This window comes from Lampetra planeri, chromosome 9 (genome assembly GCF_965212315.1).
Source record: "Lampetra planeri chromosome 9, kcLamPlan1.2.h2, whole genome shotgun sequence".
Classification (NCBI taxonomy): Eukaryota; Metazoa; Chordata; class Hyperoartia; order Petromyzontiformes; family Petromyzontidae; genus Lampetra; species Lampetra planeri.
The window spans coordinates 15250262-15266253 of NC_136115.1; the positions used below are offsets into that span (position 1 = coordinate 15250262).

Sequence of the window (15992 nt, forward strand, 5' to 3'; positions counted from 1 at the left end):
TTGTTACCTTTTTCAATTGGATTGAAAACAGTGTTCGCTTATGCATAGCAATTGCAAGTGTTAAGACCCATTGTATTGGTTCATATCAATGTATTTGTACCTAGGAATGATTGTTTCATACCTCCAGTACTTTATTTATTGTAGATTTGTTACTCTATGGAATTAAATTTATTTTTTATTAATGTGAATGCTGTTACTTCTGCAGCCTATGGTAAAATATGCAATGACCTTCTTTCGGAGCAGCAGATGGTTTTTCTACAGCAGCCTGGCCTTTCTTTTATCCCATGTTAAATCTTTAAACTAAGAATACCACACTCTTGCCTTGGCAGATGCTTTATTCATGAGCCAGCTGATCTTGACATTAAACACAAACCTGGAATTGAACTTTCAATCATCAGATCATAATCGCCATCTTACCAAATTCAATGTCTGGATGTATAAGCAGGTCCTCTTTGCAATTGATTTTACATTTGCATGCTTACATCTCTTGATTTTTAATCAAAATTTAAAGACACAAATGTATGTATGTTGAACTTCTTTAGCACTGTACGTAGCCAACTGTGATAATCGGAGGTGCGGTGGAAGGACAACAAACTAAACACAAAAAGCAGTTCTAAAGGAATGAGTTTTCAATGTAGATTTTAAAATGTATAGCTCCAGTTGCTTACTAATATCGGAGGGTAGAGCATTCAAAATGGTCGCAGAAGCACATCTAAAACGAGGCGACGCATTGACCTTCTTTGTTCGATGGTGGAGGCCGGGTGGGTGGCTCATGAGACGCTCACGTCATCCGCATGCCAATTGGCACAGTTGGCTATGTACGGTGCAAAAGAAGTTCTACATACATACGTACGTACAATGTGGTGCCGCTGAGAGACAATGTAGATTTCGGAGCCATTTTTGGGGTTTTCTTCTCTCGGCTTTGGGCTTTTTTCTGACCACTCTGGCCAAACATCCCGAGCAGGACCTCGTAGGGGTGATTGTGAGCCTCGGTGAGCCTTGGAGACTTTCCTGGATAAAGACAAATCATAATCGTTTTTTTCATCCAGGAACGGCTGACAACCTCAATACTGTTGCAAGAAGGCCCCTTATCTTAGAATATTTGGCCATTTTGTTATGTTTTGCATGGGGAAAGAAACCAAATTAACTTATATGCACTGGAAACCCGGTGCATTTGCGAATTTCACACGCAACTGCATGATTAAGCAAATGTTTCCCTCCAGTGTGGTGGATCACAGGCAGTGGGTGTATCCTGATCGTCACGGGTCCCGCTGTTTCGGAATGAAATGGGGCCCCCCGTGTCCAATTTCCCCCCGTGAACCCTGATCGAAGTTGCACAACTTGCACACCGCATAGCGATGCCACCGTTTACCGTGGTTATTATTATTGCTGCTGCATGCTTTTCCGCTTTGTCCTTTCAGTCAGACGCGGCGACCAGCTTCTTGCGTGCTGCTCGCAATGGGAACCTTGAGAGGCTCATGGACCACCTCAAGGGAGGCATGGACATCAACACCTGCAACCAGGTGCTCCGCATGCCCTCGGGCTGCACATGGGCAGCCTCGCGCACACTCCGGGCCGATACAGGCGGAACCGTTTTGTCCTTGCATAAACACCGCCACCTTCATATGTGTGGTGGGTCCAACTGAGTCGCAGACGTTGTTCCTTTTAGAGGCAACACTTTCATTTGTAACACCGTAACACAAGGGGGTAACTGCCCCTGACACTCACCCCCTCCCCCTCCACACACTGTGCGTGGTGCCCACACTATCCCAGTGCTCGCCAAGCCCCGCTAGGGCTGGTGTTACACACAGCCACCCACACAGTGCTGTCCACGCTAGGGCTGGTGTCACACACAACCTCCCACACGGTGCTGTCCACGCTAGGGCTGGTGTTACACACAGCCACTCACACGGTGCTGTCCCCGCTAGAGCTGGTGTCACACACAACCTCCCACACGGTGCTGTCCACGCTAGGGCTGGTGTTACACACAGCCACTCACACGGTGCTGTCCCCGCTAGGGCTGGTGTCACACACAACCTCCCACACGGTGCTGTCCACGCTAGGGCTGGTGTTACACACAGCCACCCACACGGTGCTGTCCACTAGGGCTGTGTCACACACAGCCACCCACACGGTGCTGTTCACGCTAGGGCTGTGTCACACACAGCCACCCACACGGTGCTGTCCCCGCTAGGGCTGGTGTCACACACAACCTCCCACACGGTGCTGTCCACGCTAGGGCTGGTGTTACACACAGCCACTCACACGGTGCTGTCCCCGCTAGGGCTGGTGTCACACACAACCTCCGACACGGTGCTGTCCACGCTAGGGCTGGTGTTACACACAGCCACCCACACAGTGCTGTCCATGCTAGGGCTGGTGTCACACACAACCTCCCACACGGTGCTGTCCACACTAGGGCTGTGTTACACACAGCCACCCACACAGTGCTGTCCCCGCTAGGGCTGTGTCACACACAGCCACACACACGGTGATGTCCCCACTAGGGCTGTGTCACACACAGCCACCCACACGGTGCTGTCCACTAGGGCTGTGTCACACACAGCCACCCACACGGTGCTGTTCACGCTAGGGCTGTGTCACACACAGCCACCCACACGGTGCTGTCCACTAGGGCTGTGTCACACACAGCCACCCACACGGCGCTGTCCCCACTAGGGCTGTGTCACACACAGCCACACACATGGTGCTGTCCACGCTAGGGCTGTGTCACACACAGCCACCCACACGGTGATGTCCACACTAGGGCTGTGTCACACACAGCCACCCACACGGTGCTGTCCCCGCTAGGGCTGGTGTCACACACAGCCTCCCACACGGTGCTGTCCACGCTAGGGCTGTGTCACACACAGCCACACACACGGTGCTGTCCACGGTAGGGCTGTGTCACACACAGCCACACACACGGTGCTGTCCCCACTAGGGCTGTGTCACACACAGCCACACACACGGTGCTATCCACGCTAGGGCTGTGTCACACACAGCCACCCACACGGTGATGTCCCCAATAGGGCTGTGTCACACACAGCCTCCCACACGGTGCTGTCCACGCTAGGGTTGTGTCACACACAGCCTCCCACACGGTGATGTCCCCACTAGGGCTGTGTCACACACAGCCTCCCACACGGTGCTGTCCACGCTAGGGTTGTGTCACACACAGCCTCCCACACGGTGATGTCCCCACTAGGGCTGTGTCACACACAGCCTCCCACACGGTGCTGTCCACGCTAGGGTTGTGTCACACACAGCCTCCCACACGGTGATGTCCCCACTAGGGCTGTGTCACACACAGCCTCCCACACGGTGCTGTCCACTCTAGGGCTGTGTCACACACAGCCACACACACAGTACTGTCCCCACTAGGGCTGTGTCACACACAGCCACCCACACGGTACTGTCCACACTAGGGCTGGTGTCACACACAGCCACCACACGTTGCTGTCCCCACTAGGGCTGGTGTCACACACAGCCACCACACGTTGCTGTCCCCACTAGGGCTGTGTCACACACAGCCTCCCACACGGTGATGTCCCCACTAGGGCTGTGTCACACACAGCCACCCACACGGTGCCGTCCACGATGTAGGAACATCGAACGGCACGACCCTTCCGGGCCGGCACCACACAGTGACATCCCTGATGTCACTGAATCTGTACCACGTGTTTCCCCGTTGTCTCGATGCCAAAGGGTTGCATCGCAGCTCTCCAGTAGGAGGGTTCTCGATAACAACGTCGGACAATCATGCCGGACCATGTGGTGCACGACAAATAATCATTAAAAGACTCTGCAGCACAACCCCGAAGACATACGCAGAAGTAATTAAATTCTGCGGCAAGAATTGTTATGTCCCAGAAATAAAGTTGAGAAATTATATATGAATCATCTAGATTTAATGTTTAAAGTGTAGGGTAAAATTGTCTGTAAACATGAAAATTGTAATTTATTGGTCATTAACATTGGCATCAATTAATATTTCTGATTGCTTTTGTAACCGTTGATTATGAATCATGCTCAGACAATGATTATGAGTGATGCACGGTTGATGAGTGTTACCCCACAGAGAAGTTCTGTCGACAGATTCTCTGTATGGTGCGGTGGACTATTCTATCCCAATGAGCTTTATGCATTAAATAACAATATCGATAGAGGGAAAGCCCCAGCTAGCCGGATTTCGCAATTAGCCATGCCAGGTAGGCTAAGTAATACATACTATCCGTATTTATATGCAATATAATCAATAGACATTAAGTTATTTACATATCTATACTTCAGAGAATATTATACAATGTAACGTATAAAATAGAATGCACTTGAATGCGTTAAATTGCGTATCGTTTGTATGCACTTAAAGTGTATTCAATGTTCATAATAGAGGGGTTTGGGTTAGATCGCGCAAATATAAATGTGTCGCTAAACCCGCCACCACCTGACAGCCAATTATCAAGGTTTGTCACGTAAACAGAACGTGCTAATTTGTTGCTAGTTCAGCACCCCGCTTGTGTGTTCGAGAGCAAAACCCAAAACATTTACAATTCGAGTACGGCGTTTAATCAGTAATTACAACGAGTATCATCAAGCGGACAGCTAGAGTTGTTGTATTCAATGTACCAATGGCATTATGTTCATGAGTGGGAAGGGCGATAGGTGAGATGCAACCCAGGTCCGTACAATAGCACGCACAACACACTGTGCACAGCACAGTCAAGTGTAGGATTACATTAGGTACACCTATGTATACTGTGCACTACACAGGGTTGGTTATTCGTTGTTTTTACAATGGACTTTTAGCGATCCGCACCCAGGGTTTGACTCCATCTACCAATCTGTACTTCCCGAAGTCATTGCTGCTTTTATTTTTTGTTACATGTCTGAGTTATGTTTGTTGCTGCATTTCACCTTGTGGTGTCACGGACTCTTTACGCTACATACAGTACACGTACAGCAGCAGTGCAGTGGTTAGCGCACTTGGCTACGAACTCGATTCCCACTCTCAGCCAACATCGGTGCCAAAATATCTGAGCTGGTTCTGGACCTCCTCTAGGTCGACTCAGCCTTAAATGGGTGTCTGGCATGGTGTGTCAACATCAGTACTGAGAGACAAAGGTGGCCGGGTGATAGCCGTCCCAGCTATCATAGGTGAACGCTAACAGCACTTGCCCCAACGGTCAAGTCAAGTTTGTTTTGATTAACCAGATGAGAATTGAAGCAAGTAGGATAGTAAAATTTTTCAAGCATGACCTGAGGCATAATTGCTGCGTGATCCCCAATCGAGTGATTCGCGGGTACATTTACAACTTCGGCAAATGTGAACCCTGACGCCCGGCAACACAGCTGCCCACTCTTTCCAATGGAGTCTGGGGATGTTCAACACGATAATTGTGAAGGAGATGGTTTACTACACACACCGCAGCATTAATCGGGGTGGCCGCCGCTCGATTCGAAACCGAAATTGCGAACCTCTGCAACGACAATCGGCTGTCGGCCGCTGGGCTAACGCGATCGTCACCGCCCCTGTTAGTGGCTGAGTAGAGGAGGACCTCCTTCTTCCTCCTATTCTTCTTCGTCTTCTTCATCATCGTCTTCGTCGTCTGTGTTCTCGCAGAACGGGCTCAACGCGCTGCACCTAGCGTCAAAGGAGGGCCACGTGGACGTGGTGACCGAATTGCTGAAACGAGAGGCGGAGATCGACACGGCCACCAAGGTGAGGGGACAAGGCAGCGGCAAGCGGCAAAGCGCTTGTAAATGAGTGCCATTTGTTGCTGGCTCCTTGGCGTTTCTGGCCTTTGGGGCCTGTGGCTCAGGAACCGTGGTATAACAAAAATAAAATAATAAAGCAACGTAAAATGTGTTTACGTGCACACGCGCGAGCATGCTCGTTGAAAGGTTTTATTATTTTATTTTTTATTAGTTTAAGTTGAGTTTTAATCATGAAATACTCTCCATATCAAGGTGCTGCTTAAATCATGAAATACGTTATTTCACTTGTGGCTTTTGGCTTAATTTACATACGTTTAAATGTAATTCCAAAAACAATTAAAATTAATGTTTGTGCCTAAATAGGGTTTAGCTGCTCAGAAAAACTTCGCTGGATGGCATTGGGCCCGAAGGGGCATAGGTCAATGAGCTGAATTGCTAGTTCCGTGTGGAGAGACAGACTTTTGTCAACATATTTTTTGGACGGGTTTGTGGCTTTAGACAGCCAATATAATTGAAAGAAGAAAACCCATCATGTACTGAAATTAACCAAAAATTCACAACACCTATGCAGGGGTGTCAGGTTGGGAAATTAGTGAAAGATATCAGATTTCCATAGCAGATAAGATATGAATGGAGTGGGTGTGAAAGTTACATGCTTACGATTGATGGCATAACAAGCTTATGAAGGTGCTGCTCAGTGGCAATGTTGGGGTTCGGTACAATGTATTTGCTTGCATTCATTTGCTAAGTACTTTGGTCGGGAGGTAGTTGTTGTTTCGTCAAGTTTATGCAATAACTCATCGCAGCAGCCAAACTGGTAGTGGGGACAACGTAGCACACATTTATAGCTTCAATCCCATCAAGACACATGCTGGCATGGAGCGGCAAAGCAGTCTTTAGGACACTGCACTATGAACCTGGCAACCCAAGTTTTAGTGGCAAGCAGCATATAAACAATCTCGGGTGCTGGTCTGGCCTTAAAAGAAGCACTTGGCGCATTGTGTAAAGATGAGCGCCTGGGAAAAAAAGACGCCCGTGCGTGGTAGTGGCCACACACCGCCGCTCCTTTGTAACACTCGTGGAAGGAAACAGAGGCAGAGGACAAGCGAGAAACACGTGGTCTCGTGAAGTGGAGGAGGAGGTCGATGGGATATGATGAGCATCGCCAACAAGAGGACTGCTGCTGCTGGACAAGAATAGAAACCCGTGCTTGTATGCTGTGCCAACCTTAATAGGTGGTTTCTAATCACCCACTACCAGTCTGGCTATATGGCTGAACTTTGCCTTTGTGATGTTTCCATGTGTGTGTGTGCACGTGTGTAACTGTGTGTGTGACCCACAGAAAGGAAACACAGCGTTACACATAGCAGCGCTCGCTGGCCAGACAGACATTGTCAGAGTTCTGGTGGAGTTTGGTGCCAACATCAATGCTCAATCACAGGTTGGTTTGACACAAGACATGGGGGCGCTTGTCACATCACGTTTTCTCTCCCAACAACTGGCGATATATACAAGACACAGACACTGAACCATTGCGGTCCATTTATCAAAAGTATATAAAGTGCACGAAGAATTCTATTGTTTTGCCAAAAGCGGAATTCAATAGCATTTCCAAAATTGACGATTATAATTCGAGCAAAGTTTTTACGTTACATCTCACGGCAGCTGATGAAGTGGAAATTGCTATCTTTAAAATGTCAACCAAAATAATCAGGCATGTATCCATGGTGTACACCACAGTGTTGTGATGTAATGGGAGCATGGCCTGTGCTGCTGATTGTGGCTATGAAAAAATGCTTTGAAATGCTGACTGTTCCACCCAGCTCAGCAGCACGACCACATCTGAAAAATGATCATAGAAAGGAGGGCAGATGGCTTGATGGCATGAAATACAAAACATCTATATTTTTTAGTCACTTATTACATAATATTGTTTTGTTTTATATTGTTGCATTATTCGTGCAAATTGCATCTCACAATCGCTCACGAACCAAGAGACAAGCTGGAAGGCAGCCAGATGGCAATCCACCACCACCAATTGTTGCTAAAGCTTTATGGCCCTCTAGCCCAGTGGTTATTCTCAACCTTTTTTTAGCTCCTATACCCCCCTTGTTGAATTTTGTTTTAACCGAGTAACCCCCCTTGCCTGACCCAACGTGGTTCTGAGAAATAAATGTATGAATAATGAACGTCAACATTTTATAACCAACTAGCGGAAGTACCCGGCTTTGCCCGGGTGAAAAATATATTTCTTAAAAACCTTACATTAATATACACAGATACTAAGGTATTGTCAAAGCCCGGTGGGCTGTTTGTACATTTCTCCACCAACAAATATATAAGAGGCTTTCACAAGTCCAAAAAGTTTTAGAAAGTGTGGGGTAAATAGTTGATGTCAAAAGGTTTCCGAAAATTGTGGTCTCCCCCCCCCCCCCCTCAAAAAATATCTTTACCCCTCGTAGGTATATATACTAACAACACCTTACATACAACAGAGGAAGTGGTATCTATTGACTCTGTAGTAGTATCTACTGACTGTACCGTAGTATCTACTGAGCCAGTAGTAGCTACTGACTGTGTATTTAGTGACTGTAATAACTACTGACCATAGTAGTATTTACTGGGCCTACAGTAGTATCTACCGACTATATACTCGTAACGACTAACTGTATAGTATCTGCTGACTCTATAGTTGTATCCACTGACTATAGTAGTAACTACAAAATCTATAGCAGTATCTACTCACTAGTATGTACTGACTGTGTAGTAGTATATACTGACTGTAGCAGTATTGACTGACTGTAGTGGTATATACTGACTGTTTTAGTATTTACTATAGCGGTATCTACCAACTCGATAGCAGTGTAATATCGTTGAGGACTCTTGGACACCCGGGGTTGAGGCACACGTATTTATTCCGCAACAGTTGTCACAACCGCGGACATACAATACTGGAGGGGGTATCGGCCCCCTCACCCGGCTAGCTGGGAATACACTGCTAGCTATCTCTGACCTACCTCCTAGTCCTCCACTAACGGGCTAGGGGAGGCTGTCTGGCCCGACACTGGTAAGTCGGGCTACAGTACCCGGAGTCCCAGAGCACTAGCTCTGGTTCTCCGGACCACGCCGCTGGCTCGGTCCTGCGCAGCCCTGACAAGGGCGGCGTCCCAGGGGAGTCCAGGGCTCTAGCTAGACGATCTTCGGTCTTCACTGGTTTAGCTTTAACATTCTGCCCCGAGCCCTCTGACACATCCCCCTTTATACTCAACCCCCGCTGAGGGGTGGGGCCCCGGGCTGCCTGGTGCGGACGTCGTTGAGAGCACCCCCCCCCCCGTGCACTCACGTAGCCCCACCCACTGTGTTTGTTTCCCATAAGCTGCCATGCATAACGGCTCTCTCTCTAACACCCCTACAGCAGTATCTACTATCACTACAGCAGTGTATACCGACTGAGGTTGTACCTGCTATCACTACAGCAGTGCATACTGCTGTGTTGGTACCTGCTATGATTATAGCAGTGCATAGTGACTGGTGGTACCTGCTATGATTACAGCAGTGCATACTGCTGTGGTGGTATCTGCTATGATGAGAGGAGTACATATTGTGGTGGTGGTACCTGGTATAACAGCAGTACATACCGAGTGTGGTGGCACCTGCTATGACGACAGCAGTACATACTGTGGTGGTACCTGCTATGATGACAGCAGTACATACTGTGGTGGTGGTGGTACCTGCTCTGATGAGAGCAGTACATACTGTGGTGGTGGTACCTGCTATGATTACAACAGTGCATATTAACTGTACTCATCATTCACCCTCACCATTCACCACTCACCCTTACCACTCATCCTCACCACTCACCACTCCCACTCACTATTCACCATTCACCCTCACAACTCACCACTCACCAATCTCCCTCACCAATCTCCCTCACCACTCACCCTCACCACTCACCCTCACCACTCACCCTCACCAATCACCACTCACCCTCACCACTCACTCTCACCACTAACTCTCACCACTAACCCTCACCACTCTCCCTCACCACTCTCCCTCACCACTCTCCCTCACCACTCACTCTCACCATTCACCCTCACCATTCAGCCTCACCACTCACCCTCACCACTCACCCTCACCACGCACCGTCACAACCACCACTCACCCTCACCACTCAACCTCACCCTCACTACTCACCATTCATCCTCACCAATCACCACTGACCAATCACCACTCACCACTCTCCACTAACCCTCACCACTCAACCTCACCACTCACCCTCAAAACTAACCACTCTCTCACCACTCACCCTCACCACTCAACACTCACCCTCACCACTCACCCTCACCACTCACCCTCACCACTCACGCTCACCACTCACCCCTCACCGCTCACCACTCACCCATCACCACTCACAACCGCCACTCACCCTCACCACTCATCCTCATCACTCACCCCCACAACAACCACTCACCCTCACCGCTCACCACTCACCCTGACCACTCACCACTCATCCTCACCAATCACACCCTCACCAATCACCAATCACCACTCACCCGCACTGCTCACCCTCACCACTCACCACTCACGCTCACCCTCACCACTTACCCCTCACTAATCACCACTCATAACCGCCACTCACCCTCACCACTCACCCTCACCACTCACCCTCACCACTCACTCTCACCACTCACCACTCACCCTCACAACAACCACTCACCCTCACTACTCCACCACTCATCCTCACCAATCACACCCTCACCAATCACCACTAACCCTCACCACTTGCCACTCACCCTCACCACTCACCACTCACCCTCACCATTTACCCTCACCACTCTCCCTCACCACTCACCAGTCACGCTCACCACTCACCCTCACTACTCACCACTCACCCTCAACACTCACCCTCACCGCTCACCACTTACCCTCACCACTCACCCTTACCACTCACCCTGATCACTCACCACTCATCCTCACCAATCACACCCTCACCAATCACCACTCACCCTCAATGCTCACCCTCACTGCTCACCCTCACCACTCACCCTCACCACTCACCACTCACGCTCACCCTCACCACTCACCCCTCACTAATCACCACTCACAACCACCACTCACCCTCACCACTCACCCTCACCACTCACCCTCACTACTCACAACTCATCCTCACCAATCACACCCTCAACAATCACCACTCACCCTCACCACTCACGCTCAACACTCACCCTCACCACTCATGCTCACCACTAACCCTCACCACTCACCCTCACCACTCACTAATCACCTCTCACAACCGTCACTCACCCTCACCAATCACTCTTACTACTCGCCCTCATCACTCACCCTCACCACTCACCCTCACAACAACCACTGACCCTCACTACTCACCCTCACCACTCATCCTCACCAATCACACCCTCACCAATCACCACTCACCCTCACTGCTCACCCTCACCGCTCACCACTCAACCTCACCCTCACCACTCACGCTCACCCTCACCACTCACCCCTCACTAATCACCACTCACAACTGCCACTCACCCTCCCCACTCACCCTCACCACTCACCCTCACCAATCACCACTCACCCTCACCACTCACCCTCACCACTCACCCTCACCACTCACTACTCACCCTCACCACTCACCCTCACCATTCACCCTCACCACTCACCCTCACTATTCACCCTCACCACTCTCCCTCACCACTCTCCCTCACCATTCTCCCTCACCACTCTCCCTCACCACTCACCCTCACCACTCACCAGTCACGCTCACCACTCACCCTCACTACTCACCACTCACCCTCAACACTCACCCTCACCGCTCACCCTCACCACTCACCCTGACCACTCACCACTCATCCTCACCAATCACACCCTCAACAATCACCACTCACCCTCACCACTCACGCTCAACACTCACCCTCACCACTCATGCTCACCACTAACCCTCACCACTCACCCTCACCACTCACTAATCACCTCTCACAACCGTCACTCACCCTCACCACTCACTCTTACCACTCACCCTCATCACTCACCCTCACCACTCACCCTCACAACAACCACTGACCCTCACTACTCACCCTCACCACTCATCCTCACCAATCACACCCTCACCATTCACCACTCACCCTCACTGCTCACCCTCACCGCTCACCACTCAACCTCACCCTCACCGCTCACCCTCACCACTCACCCCTCACTAATCACCACTCACAACTGCCACTCACCCTCCCCACTCACCCTCACCACTCACCCTCACCAATCACCACTCACCCTCACCACTCACTACTCACCCTCACCACTCACCCTCACCATTCACCCTCACCACTCTCCCTCACCACTCTCCCTCACCACTCTCCTTCACCACTCTCCCTCACCACTCTCCCTCACCACTCATCCTCACCAATCACACCCTCAACAATCACCACTCACCCTCACCACTCACGCTCAACACTCACTCTCACCACTCATGCTCACCACTAACCCTCACCACTCACCCTCACCACTCACTAATCACCTCTCACAACCGTCACTCACCCTCACCACTCACTCTTACCACTCACCCTCACCACTCACCCTCACAACAACCACTCACCCTCACAACAACCACTCACCCTCACTGCTCACCCTCACTGCTCACCCTCCCCACTCACCCTCGCCACTCACCCTCACCAATCACCTCTCACCCTCACCACTCACCCTCACCACTCACCCTCACCACTCACCAGTCACGCTCACCACTCACCCTCACTACTCACCACTCACCCTCACCACTCACCCTCACAACAACCACTGACCCTCACTACTCACCCTCACCACTCATCCTCACCAATCACACCCTCACCAATCACCACTCACCCTCACTGCTCACCGCTCACCACTCAACCTCACCCTCACCACTCACGGTCACCCTCACCACTCACCCCTCACTAATCACCACTCACAACTGCCACTCACCCTCACCACTCTCCCTCACCACTCTCCCTCACCACTCTCCCTCACCACTCACCCTCACCACTCACCAGTCACGCTTACCACTCACCCTCACTACTCACCACTCACCCTCAACACTCACCCTCACCGCTCACCACTCACCCTCACCCTGACCACTCACCACTCATCCTCACCAATCACACCCTCAACAATCACCACTCACCACTCATGCTCACCACTAACCCTCACCACTCACCACTCACTAATCACCTCTCACAACCGTCACTCACCCTTACCACTCACTCTTACCACTGATGACAGCAGTACATGCTGACGTTTTGTATGTTAAATGTAAAAGCTAAATGTGTGAAAGTGTGTGTCGGAAATGTTAAGGGCGATCCTAAAGTAATCTACAACCTTCGATTAGTCCTTTGCGCGATTCAAAGAATCGATTCCTGGCATGTTGGGGGTTTACATTTTGAATGACAGAGTTTTATTTTCATTTGTATGTTATGTTTTAATGTTTTCAGGAGTTTTTAATTACATTTTTGCCCCGGTCAACGCCGGATATTTCCCGTTCGTAGCAGTTTATATCGACTATAAACAACTTATAGTAAACGGGAATCGCCCGATTCTAAAGGAATCTACAACCTTCGATTCCTTTGCGCGATACAGAGAATCGATTCTTGGCGCATCGGGTTTAAAAGTAATTACACAGTTGTATTTTCATTGGTATGTAATGTTTTAAAGTTTTCAGAAGATTTTAAATGTATTTCCCCCCGGGCAACGCTGGCTATATCGAGTTTATACCACAAAGTCGTCGCCTGACACGTGTGTGGTGTCGAGGCCTAGTACCGTGCAGAGCCTCTGGACTCACCTAGATTGCCCACTCGGCTGAGGCTGGGTACTGGGGCCATTACCCCCCCCCCTCCCCGCGCTACAATAATACTGTCTAATCGCTATAATTTTATTATCTACCGACCCTATAATAGTAATTGCACACATTGGGGTGGGGGGGGAGTGAAGAGGACGTGAAACTTTGATGAATTTACCTCAGAGATGCGTGTTAATGCGTGCGCATATTTTTTACGGAAATTAAAAATGGCGTCCACCCCGCAGCGAAGGCGTCGCTACCCGTTGCCAGGGGCAACCGCCGTGGTCCGCGCCGGTCGGCAATAGTAAATAAATAAATAAAGATTTAAATAAATAAATAAAGAGAAATCGCACTAAATCGATAATCGGTCCGATTTAAAGTTTAGAGACGAAAAATCGGAAATGCCTAAGTTTACCGCGGGGCCGGGGGCGTGCCCACCTGCAAAATGTAATCTCACGGTCCGAGAGCTACATCCCCCGCAAGGGAGCGTACGCAGACGGACAGACGGACGGACAGACAGACAGACAAAATTATATAGGTTAGATTGTGCATTTTGTGAGCTATCCTAAGTAGCCAGTAACTGCAAACAAATAAAAAAACAATTAACGGACACGCGTTACGTCGTTTGTTCGTGCTGGCTGGTTACTCTTGGAAACCACATGGTTTACGATCAAAGTTATTTTATATCATTCTAGGTTACTATATAAATTACATTTTATTATAGTTATTTTATATTGGCATATTCATACATGATTATTCACCAACGACTCTCGTGTATGATATAATTTCACACATTTATAAATCACCTCACGTACCCCCTCGGGCATTGCCATGTACCCCCGGGGTTGAGAACTTCTGCTCTTTAAAAGAAGATGTTTTTCAACCATTTCAGTGTTCATACATGTGGGAGGAAATCATAGCACCTTGGAAAAACCCACGCTAGCAAGGGGGCAACGCTCTATCCCACACAGAAAGGACAGATATTTGTCTGCGCTTTTGCCAAACTGCCTTTTCTTGGCGAGCCAGGGTAAGGGACCTCCTCGACACCTAAGGGAAGGAGATTTTGCAAATATATTTGTGCAATCCAACCAGCGCACGCCTCCACAGTGTCGGAGTACAGGTATGCACCACCATCGTTTGGCTATATTTAGTGTAAGAGACACGATAATCCAGAAATTGTAGTTAAAAAATATTCAGTACAGGAAGAGGATTAAGGGTCCTTCCCCCATACTTCTGATTAGCACGGTTGGCTACATATGGTGCGAAATAAGTTCAACATACATACAAAAGGTTGGTATGTGTGACCATGTACATTCATCATCATCAGCCATGGTCAATCCACTGCTGGATGAGAGCATCCCCAACCGCCACCACCCATAATGATAATTTGATGCAATGATACACCTTCAAATAAACTAATCTCCGCATGTATATTTTAAAATAATATATTTACAGTATATCTTGCGTCACCATGGCATTGTTACATCACCATTGGTGAGGGGGCGGGGAGAAGTGCTGATTGTCGTGGGCCTCCTGACTCTCCAGACCTGGTCCAGGGTGTGTCAATCGTCTCCTTAAATCCACCGTGAAATCAAATATTTTGCAAATAGTTAAAGAGTTACAATGAAAACAAATATATACGCATTTAAATTAATGTATCATCCAGCACATACCTGATAATATAGCACAACTACATTGATTACATGTCAGTGTATTGGCGATTAAATTGTTCTAAACACGTTTATTGTCAATATTCTGGACACGTTTTATGCCGTGAATATTCTAATGGCACGCACAAGCAATAATCACGTGCTGCGTATATGCTTTCGTGTGTTTATTCATTTTATTTGTTCCTTTTTTTATTCTTGTGGATTTCGGAGCCCTCATTAAAGTGTAACTATGAATGCTTCTCAAAGCAAATTGCAGTGGCCAATTAACATCGCTGTATTATAATGAGAATGTGAGAAAAAAATATTTCAATTGAACTGCATGAATATAAAGATGCCTCGATGGTACAGCCCTTGCTGTCTGGCCACATTTCTGCAGCAGTCATGGTGACGGAGCAGTTACCATGGTGATGGATCCCGAGAGAAATCTGATTGGATGAGATTGAGGTTGTTGCTAAGCAACAGCAGTAAGGTCCATTGGGCTCTGCTGAGGGGGGTGGCAGTAGGGCGGCCATTATCAAGTGAGCTGAAATGAATCGTTCCATTTCATGTTCTGCCAATTCTAATAATTATTGAAATACTTAGAACACATTTAAATTATCAGTATATTAAAACTGCAGCAAAACAGAGGCTACCATATATAGAATTCATTTAACAGATTATTCCAAACGTTTTCAACATTGTACTGTATATAATGACTATTTGAAATATAACAACAATTTTATTTTCACAAATCACACACATTTCTTTTGTGCAGATAGCCAGCAGCAAATGCTTAACTCGTGCTGAAAAAC

At 48.6% G+C, this 15992-nt stretch overlaps 1 protein-coding gene across 9 annotated transcripts in view; it reads left to right on the plus strand.

Annotated features, from left to right (window-relative positions):
- LOC144720730 (uncharacterized) overlaps positions 1 to 15992 on the plus strand; it is a 275382-nt gene that overhangs the window by 162288 nt on the left and 97102 nt on the right. For all 9 annotated transcript variants that reach the window (XM_078597741.1, XM_078597737.1, XM_078597744.1 and 6 more), the window contains exons 2-4: positions 1422 to 1523; positions 5624 to 5722; positions 7061 to 7159. In XM_078597741.1, coding sequence (XP_078453867.1) covers positions 1422 to 1523; positions 5624 to 5722; positions 7061 to 7159 — 300 coding nt within the window. The remainder of the gene's footprint in view (positions 1 to 1421; positions 1524 to 5623; positions 5723 to 7060; positions 7160 to 15992) is intronic.